This window comes from Mobula birostris, chromosome 26, assembly GCF_030028105.1.
Source record: "Mobula birostris isolate sMobBir1 chromosome 26, sMobBir1.hap1, whole genome shotgun sequence".
NCBI lineage: Eukaryota > Metazoa > Chordata > Chondrichthyes > Myliobatiformes > Myliobatidae > Mobula > Mobula birostris.
Window position 1 is genome coordinate 34,481,010 of NC_092395.1, and position 18,845 is coordinate 34,499,854.

Genomic DNA, 18,845 nt, shown 5'->3' on the forward strand with positions numbered 1-18,845 from the left:
ATCAGGAAGCCAAGTTCTAAATTTCACCTAATTCTCACTATTAGGCTTAATTTTGGAAACGCGGCACTTACTTGTCTGATAGTAGGAATCGGTGGCGGTATGCTGAGGTTGAGCAGCAGCTGAGACAGGTTGCTGATAATACTGTTTATCGTAAGTTGGTGCCGTTGCTGTGGAACGTGCATAACTGTAATTGTCCTACAGTTCAGACAAGGAAAATACATTAATGACAATTTCACAAATAAATCTCTTCTCCAACAAAAAGCATCCAACTTGCCAGCAAGAGCTGTTGTCATTTTGAAAATAATATGAACACTCTGGCACCTGCACTGTATGTGCAGTCACTCACTAAAGGTAACGTTATGCTTTGGCCATCACTCGGGAGGATTGCACCTTATAGCAAAACTCTCAACTTTTTTTTTATTAACAAGGGAAAAGGTGGGATTTTCCTTACATTTTTTTTCCGCTAAAAACACAAGTCGAGCTAACAATTTTGCAGTGTGGGATTTGTATGCAACTTACAAACCAGAGCAACATGGCTCAAATGTTAAGGTGTAACACTATGCAGTGTTTGGAAATTTAATTATGCCTATGTGAAATGTGGGAGATGGACTGGGAAACTGGGAAGTTGGGGAAATGAAATGAAATATTCCAGTGAATTTAAACATCTTAGTCTACCAACACAGTGAACAGAAGCAGTGTTCAGCAGAATTACAAAGGCAGTTATGAAAACAAAGGGTTGTTTTGAATTAAGAGCATCACACACCATTGAGGGTATTGAAACATGTGCAATGTTTTCTTGGAGTGTATGGATTCCATTGTAATAAACATGTCTAATGGCAATGTTGACAAGCCACTAACATTGTATAGGCACATCCATAATATAAAAATAAGGATGGTCCAAAGCCACAAAAATAACACTTGAAAGTTTTCAAAAATTTGGACAAGTACAAATGCACACCTATCACGTGCAATTTTCATACCACTCATGACCTGGACCAGCACTGTCAGCTTTATTGCTGATTACCTAGATGGTCAAGATCACCACTGGTATTATAAAACCATAGATTATACTAAAGCCAACTGTATACCTTCTATCCATTTTACAATTACACATTTCTCTTACAATAAAGACAGAAGTATTTTTACAAAATGAACAAAACTCAATTCTTAAACTTTATCTGCTATATTCTTTACACTAATTATTAAAACTACATTAAAAAGGAGATACGCGATGTTCTGAGCTGACAGTTTAGAAGCTATCTATCTTACATACAAAGTTAATTAAGCTTTCTCCACAAGCACCTTAGATGAACCATAGATCAAGTCTGTCATCCAACCCCACTCTGTCTTGTCCGAATTTCCTCCTTGTGCGTAGTACTGCTGCAGAAAGAAACTTTGTGATTCATTGTGGCAATATCAATGCCAATATATATATATATATTTATATATATAAAGATATAAACACACAAACTAAGATTCAGTAAAAAAAAAATTGATGTGGGTTATAAGTTCTTTTGTTTGGTGCTTTTAATAAAGATCTTTTCTGGTAACACTTGTGTCAAAATCCATAACCAAAGAACCTATATTGACAAGAATCTAAAATAGCACAATTAAGCAAAATGAATATTTACTCGAACTAATCTGATTGCACTTTTGTAGCAAGATTATAATTTTCAAATACTTGATTTAGTTTGGGTGGATGAACGGACGATGGCTTCTAAAGACTGGAATTCGATAACTTAAATGTTTTTGAACAAAAATGTTTCAATTTAGCAGAGTCTGCAATCCTTATGTGCTTGAAAAATTGAGAGGAATTTCTGTGCACAAGTCTACACACCTAAAAACACACAAGTTTCTGCTAGCCCATGTAACATTCACTCATTTACAATGGAGAACTATTTCATCCAAAGGTTGCACAACAAAACTAAAGGACACCTTACTAATACATGCTGATTCACGTGATGAGGGTCCACTGAGAAATTTAAATAAAATAAATTAATTAGCACACAGAAATGGATAAAATTTACGCTACCTTTCATAACAAGCATCCCTGTATACAGCTCACTATAAAATATAAATATTCACGTTGGAATACTGAATCCAAAGTTGTACAAACACTATTGGGATAATGGTGCTAACACACTGCTCCCTTCCAAGCTGGGTACCCTGATATGCAGGTGAAACATTTGGCTCCATATTCAAACAACAAGGTTTACTTTGATAACCACACTTAGGTATGCATGTATAGGAATAGAATTCTTCAGAGATTAAGTACTCCACAAAAACACTGAGCACTTCTCATAATATGAAAGATTCATCTTTTGAAAAGAATCTTGATCCATAACTAAAAAGTTATAGGAAAACACTATCACTTTCTGGAAAACACCATCAATACTGGTCTTGAAAGATGGGTTAAGTTAAGAAAAGCTGCACTAGTTAAATATTCTGAAGGAATCCAATGACACAACTAAACATGTACAAAGTAAACCATTTTTCTAGGGCACACCAGCCCCTGGGACATGTGCGTATGGCTCAGGCAAAAACTTTCAATTTGAGTTCCCCAAAGGGTCAAACTGACATGAAGAGCAGCACAGTATCCAATTCTTCGTTCACCCTTACTGATTGAAAAAGCTCAATACTCATCAAAAAGGCACACACAAGAATAGCAGCTTGCATAAAGTAACAGAAGGCAATATCCATCTGCAGAAATATATTCAGGTATAAATCACTTCTTTCTGAGAAGGCAAAGGAGAGGGAGGTGGAAGAGGATGGAAAGGCAACCTTTTCTGGAGCAAGAATACTGGAGTGAAAATTTACCACTTTCCCAAATTAATTGTTGCATTGGATGTCGAAACTTGGCTTCAAATTTATAATTTCTGTAAAACTGCCTATTTGATTAGTTTTCTTACAATAACTCCAAATTAATTCCTACAGATTGCACACAAATGCCTGCAATATATTTTCCAAAGGAATCAGACAATTTGAACAATTGTATCTTCCACTTTTCTGAAGCAGGGGCCCCTCTGACCAGATGCGATTTCAAATGAGTTTCTTCCCACAATGCGTCCACTCAGAACAGCGAGTTTCAGATTTCAGATATAGAGATACAGCGCGGCAACAGACCCTTCCATCCCAACAAGCTTGTACCAACCAATCGCATCCATGTCACCAATTAACCTACTAACCAGTATGGTGGTGGAATGTGGGAGAAAACTGGAATACCCGGAGGGCACCCAGTTGGACACAGGGAGAATCCACAAACTCCTTACAGAAAACAGCCGAGTTGAACCTGGAATGATTTTTGACCAATCCAAGTCTCCACTAACTTCTGCATGCCATGATAATGCATCCCCCTTCAATTATCACACGTTTCAGTAAAACATCTTTTAGTGTTGAGATGTTAATTGAATTCTATGCATTTTCATAAAAACTGATACTTAATCAACATTTGAATACAAACTGCACTTCTTCTAAGGCATGAAATATGAAAAGAGTACCATTTCCATGAAATTTTAGAAGTCACTACAAGTTGTTGAGCTTATCAGGATGCTGCTACCTCTGCAGAGGATTTAGCTTTTGCTGCTGAAGTTTTAGCTAAGATTGATAAAACTTAAAATGGCTCCATAACTTTGAACTTTGAATACAACATTAAGCAATTTTAGATTAGCTCTTCATACATGTATTTTTAGATGAAATAGTTCCTCGAGTTCCTATAGTTCACCTGGAATCACAGTGGTTAAGGCACCAAGTTAGGAACAACATTAGATCTAAGGAGGAGATATATAAATTGGCCCCAGAAAGCAACAAAACTAACTAGGAACAGTTTAGAACTCAGCAAAAGAGGTAAATTAGGAAGGGAAAGAGAAGAGTACAACAGCAAGTTTGCAGGAAACATTAAAAACTGATTGCAAAGGCTTCTCTAACTAAGTGAAGAGAAAGAGAACAGTGAAGATAAATTTAAATTATTTCCTGACAAAAAAGGGGAATTTATAATGGATGAAAAAGCAGATAATTGAATAAAAATTTTACAAAGTAGGGCACAAATAGCGTGTCAAAGGTTACTGAAGGCAGGAAAATGGGGTTGAGAGGGATAATAAATCAGCCATGATGGAATGGCAGAGCAGACTCACTGGGCTGAATGGCCCAATTTTGCTGCTATGTCTCATGGTCTGAAATGGGTCTTTTTCCAAGTAGAAATGAGTGACTAGTAGTATACTGAAGGATTCAGTGCTAGAACTCCCAGATATCCACCATACTAATGATTTAAACAAGAAAATTAAATGTAATATCTCCATGTTTGTGAAAAGACAAAGTTGGATAGTAATGTGAGCAGTGAGGAGGATATAGAGGTTCCAGTGTGATTTGAATATGTTGAGTCAATCGACAAAGGCATGGCAGATGGCATATAATATTGAAAATTGAAGCTTTATCCACTTTGGTGGCAAAAAACAAGAAGGCTAGTTACTATCTGAGCAGTGAGAGATAAGGAAAGGACACGGTGCAGACACAGGCATAATTCTACAGTTGTTGATGTAAGTATGCAAGCAGTTACATAAGGCAGTTAAGGTGGCAAACGACACATTGGCCTTCATTCTGACATAAGTAAGGGAAGATAGCCAAGCTTGACCATGCTCAAAGTGAATTTATTACCAAAGTATACCATATACAACCTTGAGATTCATCTTCTAGCAGGTACCCACAATACAAAGAAACACAATAGAAAAATCACACATAAAGACTTACAAACATCCAATGTGCAAAAAAACAAATAGTGCAAATGTTTAAAAAAACAATTAAAGAACATTAACTGCAGAGACCTTGAAAGTGAGTTCACAGCTGCAGAATCAGTTCAGCACTGAGGCAAGTGAAGCCCTGCTGGCTGCAGGGCAATCACTGCTCCTGAACCTGGTGACATAGACCCAAGACTCCTTCACCTCCCACCTAACAACATTAGGCAGACAGGACAGGCTCAGGTGGGGTATCTTGGCTGACATGGCAAAGTGAGCTCAATGCCGGTTTGTTTTCTGCTCTTGGCCTTGATGCTTTAATCTGAGCTCTTGGGCTTCAATGATTTAATCTGGCCTGAAGTCTGCTCCAGCAATGGCTGTGGCAGCGATAGTCATACCTGCATTTTCGAGAGTTTAGCTCACCGAATAGTGATAGTAAAGTTGTTTTGTTGATTTAGATGTTTCAAAAGTGCATTTCTAAAAGGGAAATTACAGACTGCAAATTGCAGTGATCGTAGTCCAGAGTAAGTATATTTAGTAGAATAGCTAGTAGTTTCTTGAGCTGCCTGCAAAATGTCACCGTATATTGCCAGTGCCATGATGATTCCTGGGCTGATCAGACTGATGAATAGAGATTGAGACAACTGAGTTTACATGTTCAGAAGAATGAGAGGGGGCCTCCCAACTTATAAAATTCTCACTGAACAGACCAGATTCAGGATGGATATGAGATTCTGCAGAAGCTGGGTATCTTGAGCAACATACACAAAATGCTGGAGGAATGCAGCAAATCATGCAGTATTTATGGAGGAGAATAAACAGTTACATTTTGAGCATAGACCATTCATAATAACTGAAATGAAGGGGGCAAAAGCCAGACAAGAAATCGCGCAGCAATTTGTGAGGGGAAGTAGTACAAACTAGTAGGTGATAGGGAGGAGTAGATGAAGGAGAAAAGGGTGGATGGGGGAGGAGACATGGAGTGAGAAGCTTGGTGATTGGAGGAAAACATAAAAAGCTAAAGATGCAATCGTTAGGAGAGGACAGTAGACCATGGAATAAAGGGAAAGAGAAGGGGAACTAGAGGGAGGCAATCGGGGGGGGGGGGGTGAAATGAGGTTGGGAGTAATTACAAGTTACAGAAGCCAATGTTCATGCCATCACGTTGGAAGCTACCCAGATGGAATGAGGTGTTGCTCTTCCAACCTCAGTGTGGCCTCAACATGGCACTAGGGGTGGTCATGGACAGACACGTCGGTAGAATGGGAAATGGGAATTCTCCCAGTGGCTACCCATTTCTGATCAGAAACTCAGTGAAACCAAACAGATTCTTTTCCGAAGTAAAGAAGGACTGCTTAATCTAGCATCGCAACATTCTCGGATTGAGAGTTCATTTTGCATGGGAAGAAATCATTCCAATTTTCTAATAAAGCACATTGGCCAATTACTTGCAACGAATATCCAGAACTAACCAAACAATAAGATACTGCATCAATAATGTCAACATTACATGGCATATGCACCTGCCCAACTACTAGCCTCAAGATATTTCTTTAAGACAATTCCTGTTTCCACAGATTTCAAATCCAGGGGCCTGGTTGGTACTAGGTACCTCTCTGGTTTGTTAAAACAAACAATTCCACTAATTATTTTAAAGACATCTTTTTTTTAAGAAACCAGCAATTCATTTAATAGAATCTTGAAATTACATCCTTCATTAGGTTAAAAAAAAAATCCCATACCAGCTCTGATTAGAGCCACACTCTGCTTTACTACAGAATTAAAAGGTGTTTAAAATTGAAAAGAAAACATGCATAAGTACTCTATCGTGCAGATAGAAGCAACAGACTGCAGATTACTCCATGGTTATTGCTCAAATTTCAATTATGGCATTGCCGAAACTGGAATCAGAAATTATGTGAATGTGATTATTATCTACCATAGGTCTTATTACAACAAAAAAACCTAAAATGTAGCAAAAATACACGGTGACATCAAGATCAGAAACGGCATAAATATAAGCATTCCAGATTTCAGTTCTTTAAGCAATTTGAGACAAAGCGGTCTCAAAAATCACGGGGGGTGGGGAGGTTGGAAAGAAAACCAGAAATGAGACATACGAAGTAATTGGAATGAACTACGATACAGAATGAATCAACAGGAGTAAGCCATTCAGCCCTTGAACCAATTCTGTCATTCAATTAGACCACTGGTAATCTTCGAAGCAATGCAGCCAACTTCTCTGTTAAATGCTCATTGTACAGTTTTAAAACTTCCAATTGATGCAGCGCCCACACAGTTTTATAGAAATAATTCCAGATTTCAAATAATCTTTTCAGGTCAAAATGCTTCTTGATTTCATTTTTAAATACTTTTGTTTCTATTTCTATGATGAGCCCAAAATTACCCATATGAAATTTTTACAGGTACAGATTGAACACCCCTTATCCAAGGTGCTTCAGACAGAAGTGTTTTGGATTTCGGACTTTTTTTTCCAGGTTTTGGAATATGTGCATCTATATAACGAGAGAGCTTTGGGATGGGACCCAATTCTAAGATGCAAAATCCATTTACATTCAATACGGATAATAAATACATATACCCTGAAGGTATAATTTTTTCACAACTTTGCGCATGGAACAATAACATGCACTTTGAAGCATCAGAAAGGTAAGCTATCACTATCTCGGCCGCCCAGATGGACAATCAGTGGCTGTTGAGCACTGCCATCATTCTGACTCTGAATCAATAAGCAGTCTTTGTCTTACGTTTGTTCATTACGCACAGGTACTGATCCAACGTGTTAAGATTTTCATCAGCAACAATCCTGGCAAACTCAATGAATTTCTCTGCTGCTTCATGATGCTGAGGATGTCTACGAGTCTGTGGTGGCCAGTGCTATCATGTTTGCTGTTGTGTGCTGGGGCAGCAGGCTGAGGGTAGCAGACACTAACAGAATCAACAAACTCATTCGTAAGGCCAGTGATGTTGTGGGGATGGAACTGGACTCTCTGACGGTGGTGTCTGAAAAGAGGATGCTGTCCAAGTTGCATGCCATCTTGGACAATGTCTCCCATCCACTACCTATAGTACTGGTTGGGCACAGGAGTACATTCAGCCAGAGACTCATTCCACCGAGATGCAACACTGAGCGCCATAGGAAGTCATTCCTGCCTGTGGCCATCAAACTTTACAACTCCTCCCTTGGAGGGTCAGACACCTTGAGCCGATAGGCTGGTCCTGGACTTATTTCATAATTTACTGGCATAATTTACATATTACTATTTAACTATTTATGGTTTTATTACTATTTAATTATTAATGGCGCAACTGTAACGAAAACCAATTTCCCCCAGGATCAATAAAGTATGACTATGACTATCAGCAGACGCTTTATCACCACAAATCTTTAACAATTTAATGTTGTTCCTTTTCTTAAATTTCTGCAACCAGCCTGCTGAATATTCACAATTACCTTCAATTTTCAGTTCATTGTGATAGATCTTTGCTTATTTCATTATCAACATACTGTTAGGAAGCACATGCTCACTCTTTCAATACATGATTGAGATCTTCATTTTTCAGTTTATCAAGTGCTTTTCTATTTTTCATTAAATTCTGTTCATTATTTTCAGCATAGACCTTTAGAAGTTTGTCCTTCTTTCTCTTCAGGACGTAGATGATGGTCATCTCAACATCATACTCCTCTACCAGATGCTTCACACTTACACAGCTGTGAAGTTTTTCCTACAACTCGACTTTGTGTTATAGATAAATATAAATGCTTCCTTTTTCTTTTCATAGAGGTAACAACAGGCCTTTTAGACATTTTCAGTAATATCTTCACAGCACACAGCAGAGAATAAACACAAAACACATGGTAATCACTGAGAGTGGTGCACGAAGGTCTTGCTGTGATGCCTGCTGAAAACAAACTGGCTACAACAGGGGCCCACTTACGCTATGTGAGGTCACGTTTCATAACTGTCTGGTGCGCAGAGATCTGCACATTGCCTTGTAGAACTTTCCATTTGTGGTGTCACATCAGCACGCAAAATTTTTTTTTCCCGATTTTGGAGGTTTTCAGATAAGGGGGTGCTCAACCTGTATTATTATTTTACCTAAATGTTTGTATCCCCCAAGGTAAGCAACCATCAGCTACAGAAAAAATCCATATAAGAAAAAACAAATAGAGCCGGTAATTTGAACTCAGGCTCCATATCATTATTTTCCTTAAAACTTAAACTTATTTTCCTTAAACTTTTTTGCATTTATTAATACAGAACTGATAAATTATGCAATTATTTCAGTGGGTATCAAAATGCAATAGCTTTACTTTTCAATGATGTTACCAAATTTCCAGGCATCAACAAGTTCTCTCAAGTGGTCTAATCAAAATGACTGCATTGAGCTACAGATGAATCAGTTTAGCATTTCCCATTACAGAGCAGAAAGCAGTAGAACAGAACATAATTTAAGTACCTACCTCCTAAACACAGGACTCCCTCAGGGAGCCCTGCAGGCAAAACTCTGCAGCAGGAAATGCTATATTGGTTACCTGGTAGTTTTGTGTAGTTGCCGGTGTTTGTTGTGGTGTAGATTCTGGCTGCCTCTGTCCATAGCTGTAGTCTGCCACAGAATGTGCTGCTGGATAACTTCCGTACGTTGCTGAAGTCACTGGTCTCACTGCTTGTGTGGCAGGCACAGGAGCATAAGCTGCAGTGACTGCATGGGCCGTTGGTGGAGCTTGCTGTACGGTGTAACTGGCTGGCGTGGATGGATGTGAATATGCAATGCCAGTGGCAGGCTGTGTGCTAACGAAAACAAAATCAGAAGAGCAAGTTTAAAAAAAAGATGGTGCCACAGTTGGGCGACTCTTTGCAAGCTGCCCTTAAGAAGATCTACTCAAACAATCGAGAAATTAAAACCAGGCTCTGTCCGCATGGGACAGCAGTGGTACAAATGGTAGAGCTGCTGATTCACAGTACCTGACCTTCTGGGCTTTTATATGGAGTTTACACACTTTCCTTTTGTGAGGACGGGGCTTTCCTCACCACTCCAGTTTCTTCCCACACCCCAAAGATAATGCAGTTAGTACTTTGGTTGCCAACGTGTAGGCAGCAGGCAGAATTTGAGGGAAGTTAGTGGCAATGTGGAGAGAATGAGATGAAATTAGCATAACGTTTGTGCAAATCGGTGTTTATTTCTGTGCAAATGACTTTTCTTGCCCCTTGAAAGGTTCTACAACACACTTTGGAAATTTTCTTTTAGGACAAAAGCTCCCTGACAACACAAATAAATTCAAATTAGTGACAAAAAAATTAGCTCATTTGTCAAGTTCAAGCTCTGTGGCACAAAAGACAGTTCTTGATATTATTTCCTTACTGGTGCACAGGTATCAAAAGCTAAAACATGTTAACAACAACTGCTTAGGTTCTATGGAAGTTAACAGTAATACTCAGTTCTAGACTTCCCTGCATCATACCATCACTAGTGACAACAACTGCTAGTAAAGACACTGGTTCTCCAAAGCTTCCTCGTAACAACATTTCTTAAAAAGTTCAGAAGACTGTGGATTCAGGTCCCACAGAGGAATGTAGAAGAGATGTTAAAAGATTAAGCTATTTTAACAGCTGGGTCAGTATCCAGATTCAAAATAATTGGCAAAAGGTGTTTCTTTTAAATTTAATTTTTCTAGAACATGGTGTTGGCAAGAACCTCCTGAAAGGGTGATGTTTCGCCTGTAACAAGACCCTCAAACAGATTCACTCTTGACCTCACAAACTACCTCATCATGGCTCTTGCAGGATTGCCTACTTGGTAAATGTGGCAGTATATTCTGCAGTTTTCCTTGTCCTACTTTAAAGTACAGATGCAATGCAATTATGCACATGGTACATGTGAAAATAATAAACCACAACCTAGCCTTTCAAAAAAGAACAAATACTTGGAAAGGGAAGCAGTCCACTCATAAAAGGATGGATTGGCTGGTACTTTGACAGAGCCAGTATTGGCAGAATTGGGCTGATTGGTCTGCTCCTGCATGATTTTAAAATTCTAAATTTAGTGCACGCATACCATGAGTTTATGCTTTTGTATTGTACATGGAAAATTTAGCTCTAATAGATCTGCATCTGTCATACAGTTAAAGGTAGACATATGACACGACAGATTTCTACATTCCACATCCATGACATTCATCACACTTGGGTAAATAAAGTTAAATGCGAATAGCAGAAGTCCAGACTTTCACATTCGGAAATTGTTAGTGTAACGCAACACAACAGCAATTAAACTTCTAACTAGAATTCATCAGTATATTGTAAATACAAAAATAGGAATAAAAACAGGATGCTGCAAGAGAAACAACATTTTGAAACAATGACTTATCATCTGGATGAGCACCAGGGAAACATAGTTTAAAATGCAAAGCAGTGTGAGTGGCACAAAGGCCAAAAGCAACACAAGACCATAAGATATAGGAGCAGAATTAGGCCATTTGGCCCATCGTCTGCTCCGTCATTTCATCACAGCTGATCCATTTTCCCTCTCAGCCCCAATCTCCTGCCTTCTCCCTGCATCCCTTCTTGCCCTGCCCAATTAAGAATCTATCAACCTCTGCCTTAAATATACGCAAAGACTTGGCCTCCACAGCTGCCTGTAGCAAAAAATTCCACAGATTCACCATTCTTTGGCTAAAGAAATCACTCTTCATCTCTGTTCTAAAGAACACCTTTATTTTGATGTTGTGTCCTCTGGTTCCGGACTCTCTCACCACAGGAAACACCCTCTCCACATCCACTCTATTAAGACCTTTCAACATTCAATAGGTTCCAATGAGCACATCCCTCATTCTTCTGAATTCCAGTGAATAAAGCCCAGAGCCATTAAACACTCTTCATATGACAAGCTGCTCAATCCTGTGCAAAAGGGCCTGTACTATGCGGTACAGTTCTTTGTTCTATGTTTAAGCATATTTGAGTCGGAGAAAAATTTCTGCAGCTACAATCGATGGTTATGTACATCAAACATGATAGTAGAGCAGAGACTAGCAATCTGATCAATCATCTTACTGAATGAGAACATTTACTGCAATGCATTGAAGTACATCATGTATGGACAGTCCGCAAAGTACTTGGACTGTTTTTTTCTTAAGTTTTTAATAAGAGCATATGATTGGCAAGTCCAGAAGTTACATCAATCTCTAAAAAAGCTCAAGCTACTAGAGACCAGCCTTCTTGAAATGCTCTTGTCCCTCTTTGAAGGTACATCCACGTTTTTGAGCAGGGAATTCCAGAATTTGTTCCTTCATTTAAATAATACTGGACCAGTGGGATGATAATTGAAAGGAACGTGCAGCTGGTTCCTTTTGGTGGTTGAGCTCATGTAGGAATTCCTGTTGCTGTAGTCTTAAGAATAGTTCAGAGTTCAAAGTAAATTTATTATCAGAGTACATATACAGTACTTCACCATATACTACCCTATCCTCATTTTCTTGCAGGTATTTGAAGAAAAACAAAGAAACATAATAGAATTTCAGAAGAATTAATATACAAAAGACAAATAGTAAATAAAGTAAATACTGAGAACAAGAGTTGTAGACTTCTTGAAAGTCAGTCCATTGGTTGAGAAATAAGTTCAGAGTTCACATGATTCATGTTATCCACGCTGGTTAAGGAGCCTGACTGTTGTAGGGTAATAACTGTTCCTGAACCTGGTGGTGTGGGAACTAAAGCTCATGTACTTCCTGCCCAGTGCTAGTAGCAAGAAGCAAGCATGGCCAGGGTGGAGAGGGTTCTTGATGATAAATGTTGCTCTCTTGTGGCAGTGCTCAATGGTGGGAAGGGCTTTGCCTGTAACGCTTAGGGTTGTATCCACCACTTTTTGTAGACCTTTCTATTCCTGAGCATTCGTGTTTCCATACCAGGCCATGATGTCACCAGTGAGGGTACTCTCCACTGTGCATCTATAGAAGTTTGTCAGAGTTTTAGGTGACATGCTGAATTGATGCAAAATTCTAAGAAAGTAGAGGTGCTGTTGTGCCTTCTTTGTGATGACACTTACATGCTAGCCCCAGGATAGAGCCTCTCATATGTTGACCCCCAGAAATTTAAAGCTACAGACCCTCACTACCTCTGACCCCCAATGACTACTGTTTCATGGACCTCTGGTTTCTTCCTCCTGTAGACAATAACCAGCTATTTGGTTTTTCTTTCATTGAGTGAGAGCTTGCTGCTGTGGCACCATTCAACCAAATTTTCAATCTCCCTCCGACATGCAGTATTAGCGTGAAATGTCAATAGCAGCTCAGTCAGAATGCACCAGTAGTGCAAAAAGAATACTTTCATAAGGATGGGTAAGCTGCCATTGACAAGACTGTTTTTATCCTTCCCAATTATTGCTGGAGCACACTGTATCCCATTCCTGACTTTTACCTAGTAAGCACTAAAGCAATTGGCCTGATGGAAGGTAAGCTGCATGCCATTATATACCTGACTTCTCATTTGCTCAAATTATAGCCACACTACTAATGTGGATATACCCGTTAGCTTTTTAGCCAATGATGCTTTCCAAGTCCTTGATCATGGAGAACTGAGTGAATATCGAGCATAAGCTATTGCACTCTTAATGGGACTCCAAATCATTAGTCTAAGGCCAGTTATCCTCAACCTGGGGCCCTTGAACTGCTGGCTTTATGGTATTTGCCCTTGGTATAAAAAAGATTGGAAACCCCTGATCAAAGCTGTTTGCTCTGCTCCATACCCTAATATCTTCACAGCATTTCTATAGAAATACATCATAGTCTTAACAAGTGCTTGTTGTAGCTGTACAATTAGAAACTCCTTGCAAAGGTCAACACAACATTTGGTTCCTTCATGTTTCGCTCATCTGCTTTTTAATTTTGTGGTTTACATATACGTACATACAAATTTGTTTGATCACTAACATTTAAAGTTTTCCACCACCTCAAGAACGGGCTTTCATTCTTCCTCCCAGCAAACCTATTTCCCTAAATATACATCTATGCTTGCTTACTCACTTTACTTGCCAAAGAAAAAGTACCATTCTCACAGCTAATTTTACCACTTAGCATTTTTAACAAATTGCAAATTAGCTAGTTTCAGCACTAACACCAACACAGAACGGCCTGACAATTTGAAAATAATTAATTCTAACTCAATTTCTGCCCTTAAATACCTTTTCATTCCAATACATAAGATCTCTATGAGCCATGGCATCTTCAGAACCATTTGAAGATACATAAAAGAAACAAATAAGCAAAGATTGTGTATCTTGATAACACAGATGAGGTTCTAGCATTTTCCGTACAACAGCACCAACTGCTCTGTAGTTTACAAACTTGAACAGCAGTTTTGTGGCAGCAGTACATTGCAAAACATGATTTTAAAACTATTCATACACTACAATAATATACACAGTGGATTCTGTTTAATTAGGACACATTGGGACCAGATACATTTAGGTACAATTTAGCGGCTGCCCCAATTATCCGGTTTCATGGAAATAGTTTACAAAAGACAAACTAGCAATTAACTGAGTAACAAATTATGTATTTAAATAAAATACAGAACAAATTAGAACACTACCAATACAACAACAGTACTATAAAACTGTGCATCAGTTCTTAGTTATTGGCAGAAAAATTAGCCATATAGGTGGATTCAACTGATGATTGTTAGAAACTGTTTGGCAACAGTATCCTGTCCCAATTAAGCCGGCATTTTCGTCCAAACAAAGGAAATACCAATTATTTTCTTGAACTGTTTTTGTTCTTCAAGAGTTGTCCCAAATAAGAGGCTGCCCCGATTAATTCACAGCCTATTTAACCAGAATCCACTGTATATAAAAAAAAAGTACAAAAAGAAAAGATGACAAAATAGTAGTTTAGTGTACATGGGTTCAATGTCCATTCAGAAATCTGATTGCGGAGGGGAAGAAGCTGTTCCTAAAACACCGAGTGTTTCCAGGCTCCTGTACCTCCTCCTTGATGGTAGTAATGAGAAGACGGCCTTGGTGATAGGGGCCCTTAATGATAGGTATCTTCTTTTTGAGGCATCACCTTTTTGAACACGTCTTTGATGCTGGGAGTCGAGTGTCCATGATGGAGCTGGCTGAGTTTTCAACTTTGTGCAGCTTTTTCTGATCCTGTGCTACCAAATGATCAAGGTTTAACTAAATGATCAACAAAAATTAAATAACCGGAAAAATACAAAAATGTTTATATTGTGCAAGGCAAAGCGCTCCCCCCACTCGAAAAAAAACACAACACGGAACTGTAGCACTGGTGGCATAGATATACAGCCTATAATTTTCAGTCTATAGTTAGCTGGGAACCCAAAAACTGGTACTCAACACCCTTCACCTCTTAGACTTACATACAATAACAGGCTGTCTTTACCATAACTTCAGGTAGCAGAATTCAAACATTACCTTTTGGATGGAAAAAAAACTCTCAATTCTACTTTAATTAAAATACAGAACAGTACAGGCCCTTCAGCCCACAATGTTATGCAGACTTTTAAACCTATTCCAAGATTAACCTAACCCTTACCTCTCACATAACCCTTTTTCATCCATGTGCCTTTCTCTTAAGATCATAAGACATAGGAGCAGAATTAGGCCAACTGGCCCATCGAGCCTGCCCTGCCATTCAATCATGGCGGATCCTCTTTTTTACATCTCCTCCTCAACCCCAGCTCCCGGCCTTCTCCCTGTAACCTTTGATGCCACGTCCAATCAAGCTATCAATCTCTGCCTGAAATACACCCCAAGTCATCAGTAATGCTCTATTCCACCAATCTCCAGTTTTACTGGCCTTTTGGTTAAAGAAAACAGGCCTATCCTTGGCAGTAAATGGACTGTTTAGAATGCCTTGCCTCAATTAAGTCACTCCTGAGCCAAATAAAATAAAACCACTTCCAATAAAACCAATCTTCCCCAGAAGCTTGAGTTTATAATTGTTAGATAAAATGCAAAAAAAAGTCAAGAAAAATAAATTTCTTCCAACTTTTATGTAACAGTACAAAGGGGGACAGAGACAATAGGTTTATGATAGGCCTGAAATTAACGAGAATCTTTTTATCCCTCCAAGAACTCCTATTCACTAAATGCAAACTAGTCTCTATAATTACTGTACCTATGGTGACATTTTTCAGTCAGGATCTGAAAACTTTGGGGATTTACACTTGGGTAATTAACTCAGGAATAGATTAAGCCAAGCATGATACACAATGTAATGGTTAATACATGCTCTATAATTAAATTAAAATATTCTTAAATACAAAAAAATTAAAACAATCCTCAATTTATTATGAGCAGTCCTTTTCATTTCACAGGATCTGTATTAGAATATATTGTTCAATCAAAGATCACTCATAAATACAGAAAATGAATGCAAAGTACAATTACTGGGAAAGATTAGGAATCTTTTCCTTGATTTTGTAATTTTGTCTTGATCAACTTAATTCCTAGATCATAGGAAACAGCAAACACAATACTTAAAATTATAGTTTGCTGCCAACATTTACCTTCTTTCTCTTGTAGTCAACAACTTTCTTGAGGAAGTACTGAAATTGAAATCCAGTATTCTCTCAGGTGGATTTAAAAGCTTCTGTAGCATGACAATTTTTAAAGATTAAGTAATTATCCTCATGCACCCTCATGAAAATTTGTCCTTCAAATCACTGACAATCTGTGGCATTCAAGTTAATAATCTCAATTCCCTTACAACATTAACAGCGTAAAGTACTATATTGCCTGAACTATGGGAGACTTTCGTTGATAGTGGTAAGTGCTATACAAATGGAACCTATGCTTTTCCCCCACCTCCTCAGCAATTCACTTATAGTAGCATGTATGCAGTAACCCTGCTTTTCTGCAAGTGTTCCAGTTTTATTACCCAATCAATACTGCCTAATCCAGGTGAGAAACTCTGAGCATGACTTTAACTTCAAACTCCAATTCAATGAATGGAACTGTCCCAGATGCCCACAACACAGCTCACATTACAGAAACACTAGATATAGGCTAAGATAAAAAAGGAAGAGATTAAAAATTAGCTTTAGTTGTTACTTGCACATTAAAACATATAGTACAATATATCATTTGCGTCAACAACCAACAGCCAAAATATGTGCTGGCGGCAGCCCACAAGTGTTACCATGCTTCCAGCACCAGTATACGATGTGGGGGGGGGGGGGGGGGTGTGGAACACCCTGCCGAGGGCAGTGGTAGAGGCAGATACATTGGGGGGCATTGAAGAGACTCTTAGAAAGGCTCATGAATGACAGAAAAATGGAAGGTAGTGTAGGAGGGAAGGGTTAGATCGATCTTGGAGTTGGATAAAAGGTCAGCACAACATCGTGAGCTGCAGGGCCTGTACTGTGCTTTACTGTTCTATGTTCCAAGCATAACACATGTCCACAGCTTACCAACCCCTAACCAGTATGTGTCTCTGGAAGATGGTAGAAACAGGTGCACCCGGAGGAAGCACACATGGTCACAGGGAGAGCGTACAATATAAACGCCTTACAGACACAGTCAGGAGTTGAACTCCAACTGCTAATCACTGGCCTGCTGCAATAACTGCTATGTGTACCATGCCACACAAAGGCTTGCAGAGTGACCAGTGAATCTTTCCTTCCTCTTAGAAATGGCCTCACTGTACAAAATTCAAACACAAGCATGCTTTGTTCTTTCAGATAGAATATTTGCTCACCATGACAGATATGTAAAAAGCTTTTATTAAAATACACCATTTGGCAAAAAATAATCTGTGCCAAATGGTTTCTTCAAACTCTTACAATTAGTACTGCAGGGATTACAACTCATTGAAAACCGGATTAACACCAGCTAACATCCTGGGCTAATCAATATTCTAAGTAGGATCTCAAAATTACTTGCGCAATATGCTTTAATATAAAGTTTGCATGAAAAGCACTGTGGAAGGAGAACTTAATCATCACACTCTAATAATGAAATGTTAACTGTAGTTCAGGTGTGGATTCCAGTCGGGTCTGGATGCAAATCCACTAGTCCAAATGTCAAAGGGCTAAGGGAGTGCTGAACCTTCACGGGTCCTCTGTTTTGCCATCAATCAAAAGACAGTTCTACCTGCTCAAGAAGATGCAAGTGATTATATGGAAATGAAAGCTGAAGCATCCTGTAGACTATTTCTGAACAGAGATCACTAAAATATTCTATCCGTAAAAATCCATTTATCCATTACAAATTTCCATATATTTGCTTATGATAGGGATCACACAGTCATGAATTGTAATCTTTACATGCAAATATTTTTAATTAATAAGATATAATGAAGGGAAGTACTGGGTTTCAGTGGAACAGATTTGACTATCTGTAGATATTTATATTGTGTGACATTTTATCTTTATTCCATCATCCTCCATCAAGAACCTCTCAATGGATACATGCATGAATTTTACAAAAATACTGACAGCCTCACCTGATCATATAATTATCAAAGTTTTCTGTACTAAAAGTGGAATTTACAATGTTGAATCACTGCTAACTCAACAGCCTTGACTACGATTGGGCATATTACTAAATATGAAAGAGGGGTTAAAGGTGAATGCAGTTATGGATAATCAATACAGAACACTGAATGCACAACTCTGGTCTCCGGACTTCATTAAGATATTGAAAATTTGAGGCATACGTAGGCTAGAAAGACATTAGCAAAATGGAAAGAACGTAACTACAGAGAGATAGACTGCTTTTCATCTCTAAGAAACAAAATCTCATGACACTTACAAAGATTGAGAAAAAACATTCAGATTAATGAAAAGCAGGAAAAAAACTGCAGATGAAAATCTGAAATAAGAACAAAGCCTCAGAAACACTTACCCAGTCAGACAGTATCCATGGAGACAAAATGTAATCAATTTGGGAAACTTGGGAAGTTATTCAGAACAATGGGGTAAAGGTGCAAGTTTGCACACTAAAGGAGAAATTTCAAATAAGAAAGTGGCAAAAATATGGAACACAATCCTTGAGCCAATACCTGCTCTGAGATTGATACATACAACAAAATGCTTGACACATGAAAGAAAAAGCAATGTGGATGTTTTGGGGAAT

General features: G+C 38.5%; 1 protein-coding gene across 3 annotated transcripts in view; it reads right to left on the minus strand.

Annotated features, from left to right (window-relative positions):
• The window catches only part of LOC140188246 (zinc finger RNA-binding protein-like), a 71,707-nt gene that overhangs the window by 49,091 nt on the left and 3,771 nt on the right, over window positions 1-18,845 (minus strand). Inside the window, exons 3-5 of one of the 3 annotated variants that reach the window (XM_072244341.1) lie at window positions 9,286-9,541; window positions 1,303-1,377; window positions 72-195 (exon numbers count right to left, since the gene is read on the minus strand). In XM_072244341.1, coding sequence (XP_072100442.1) covers window positions 72-195; window positions 1,303-1,377; window positions 9,286-9,541 — 455 coding nt within the window. Of the gene's footprint in view, window positions 1-71; window positions 196-1,302; window positions 1,381-9,285; window positions 9,542-18,845 lie in introns of all 3 variants that reach the window. The other 2 variants (XM_072244340.1, XM_072244342.1) reach the window with 2 other exon arrangements.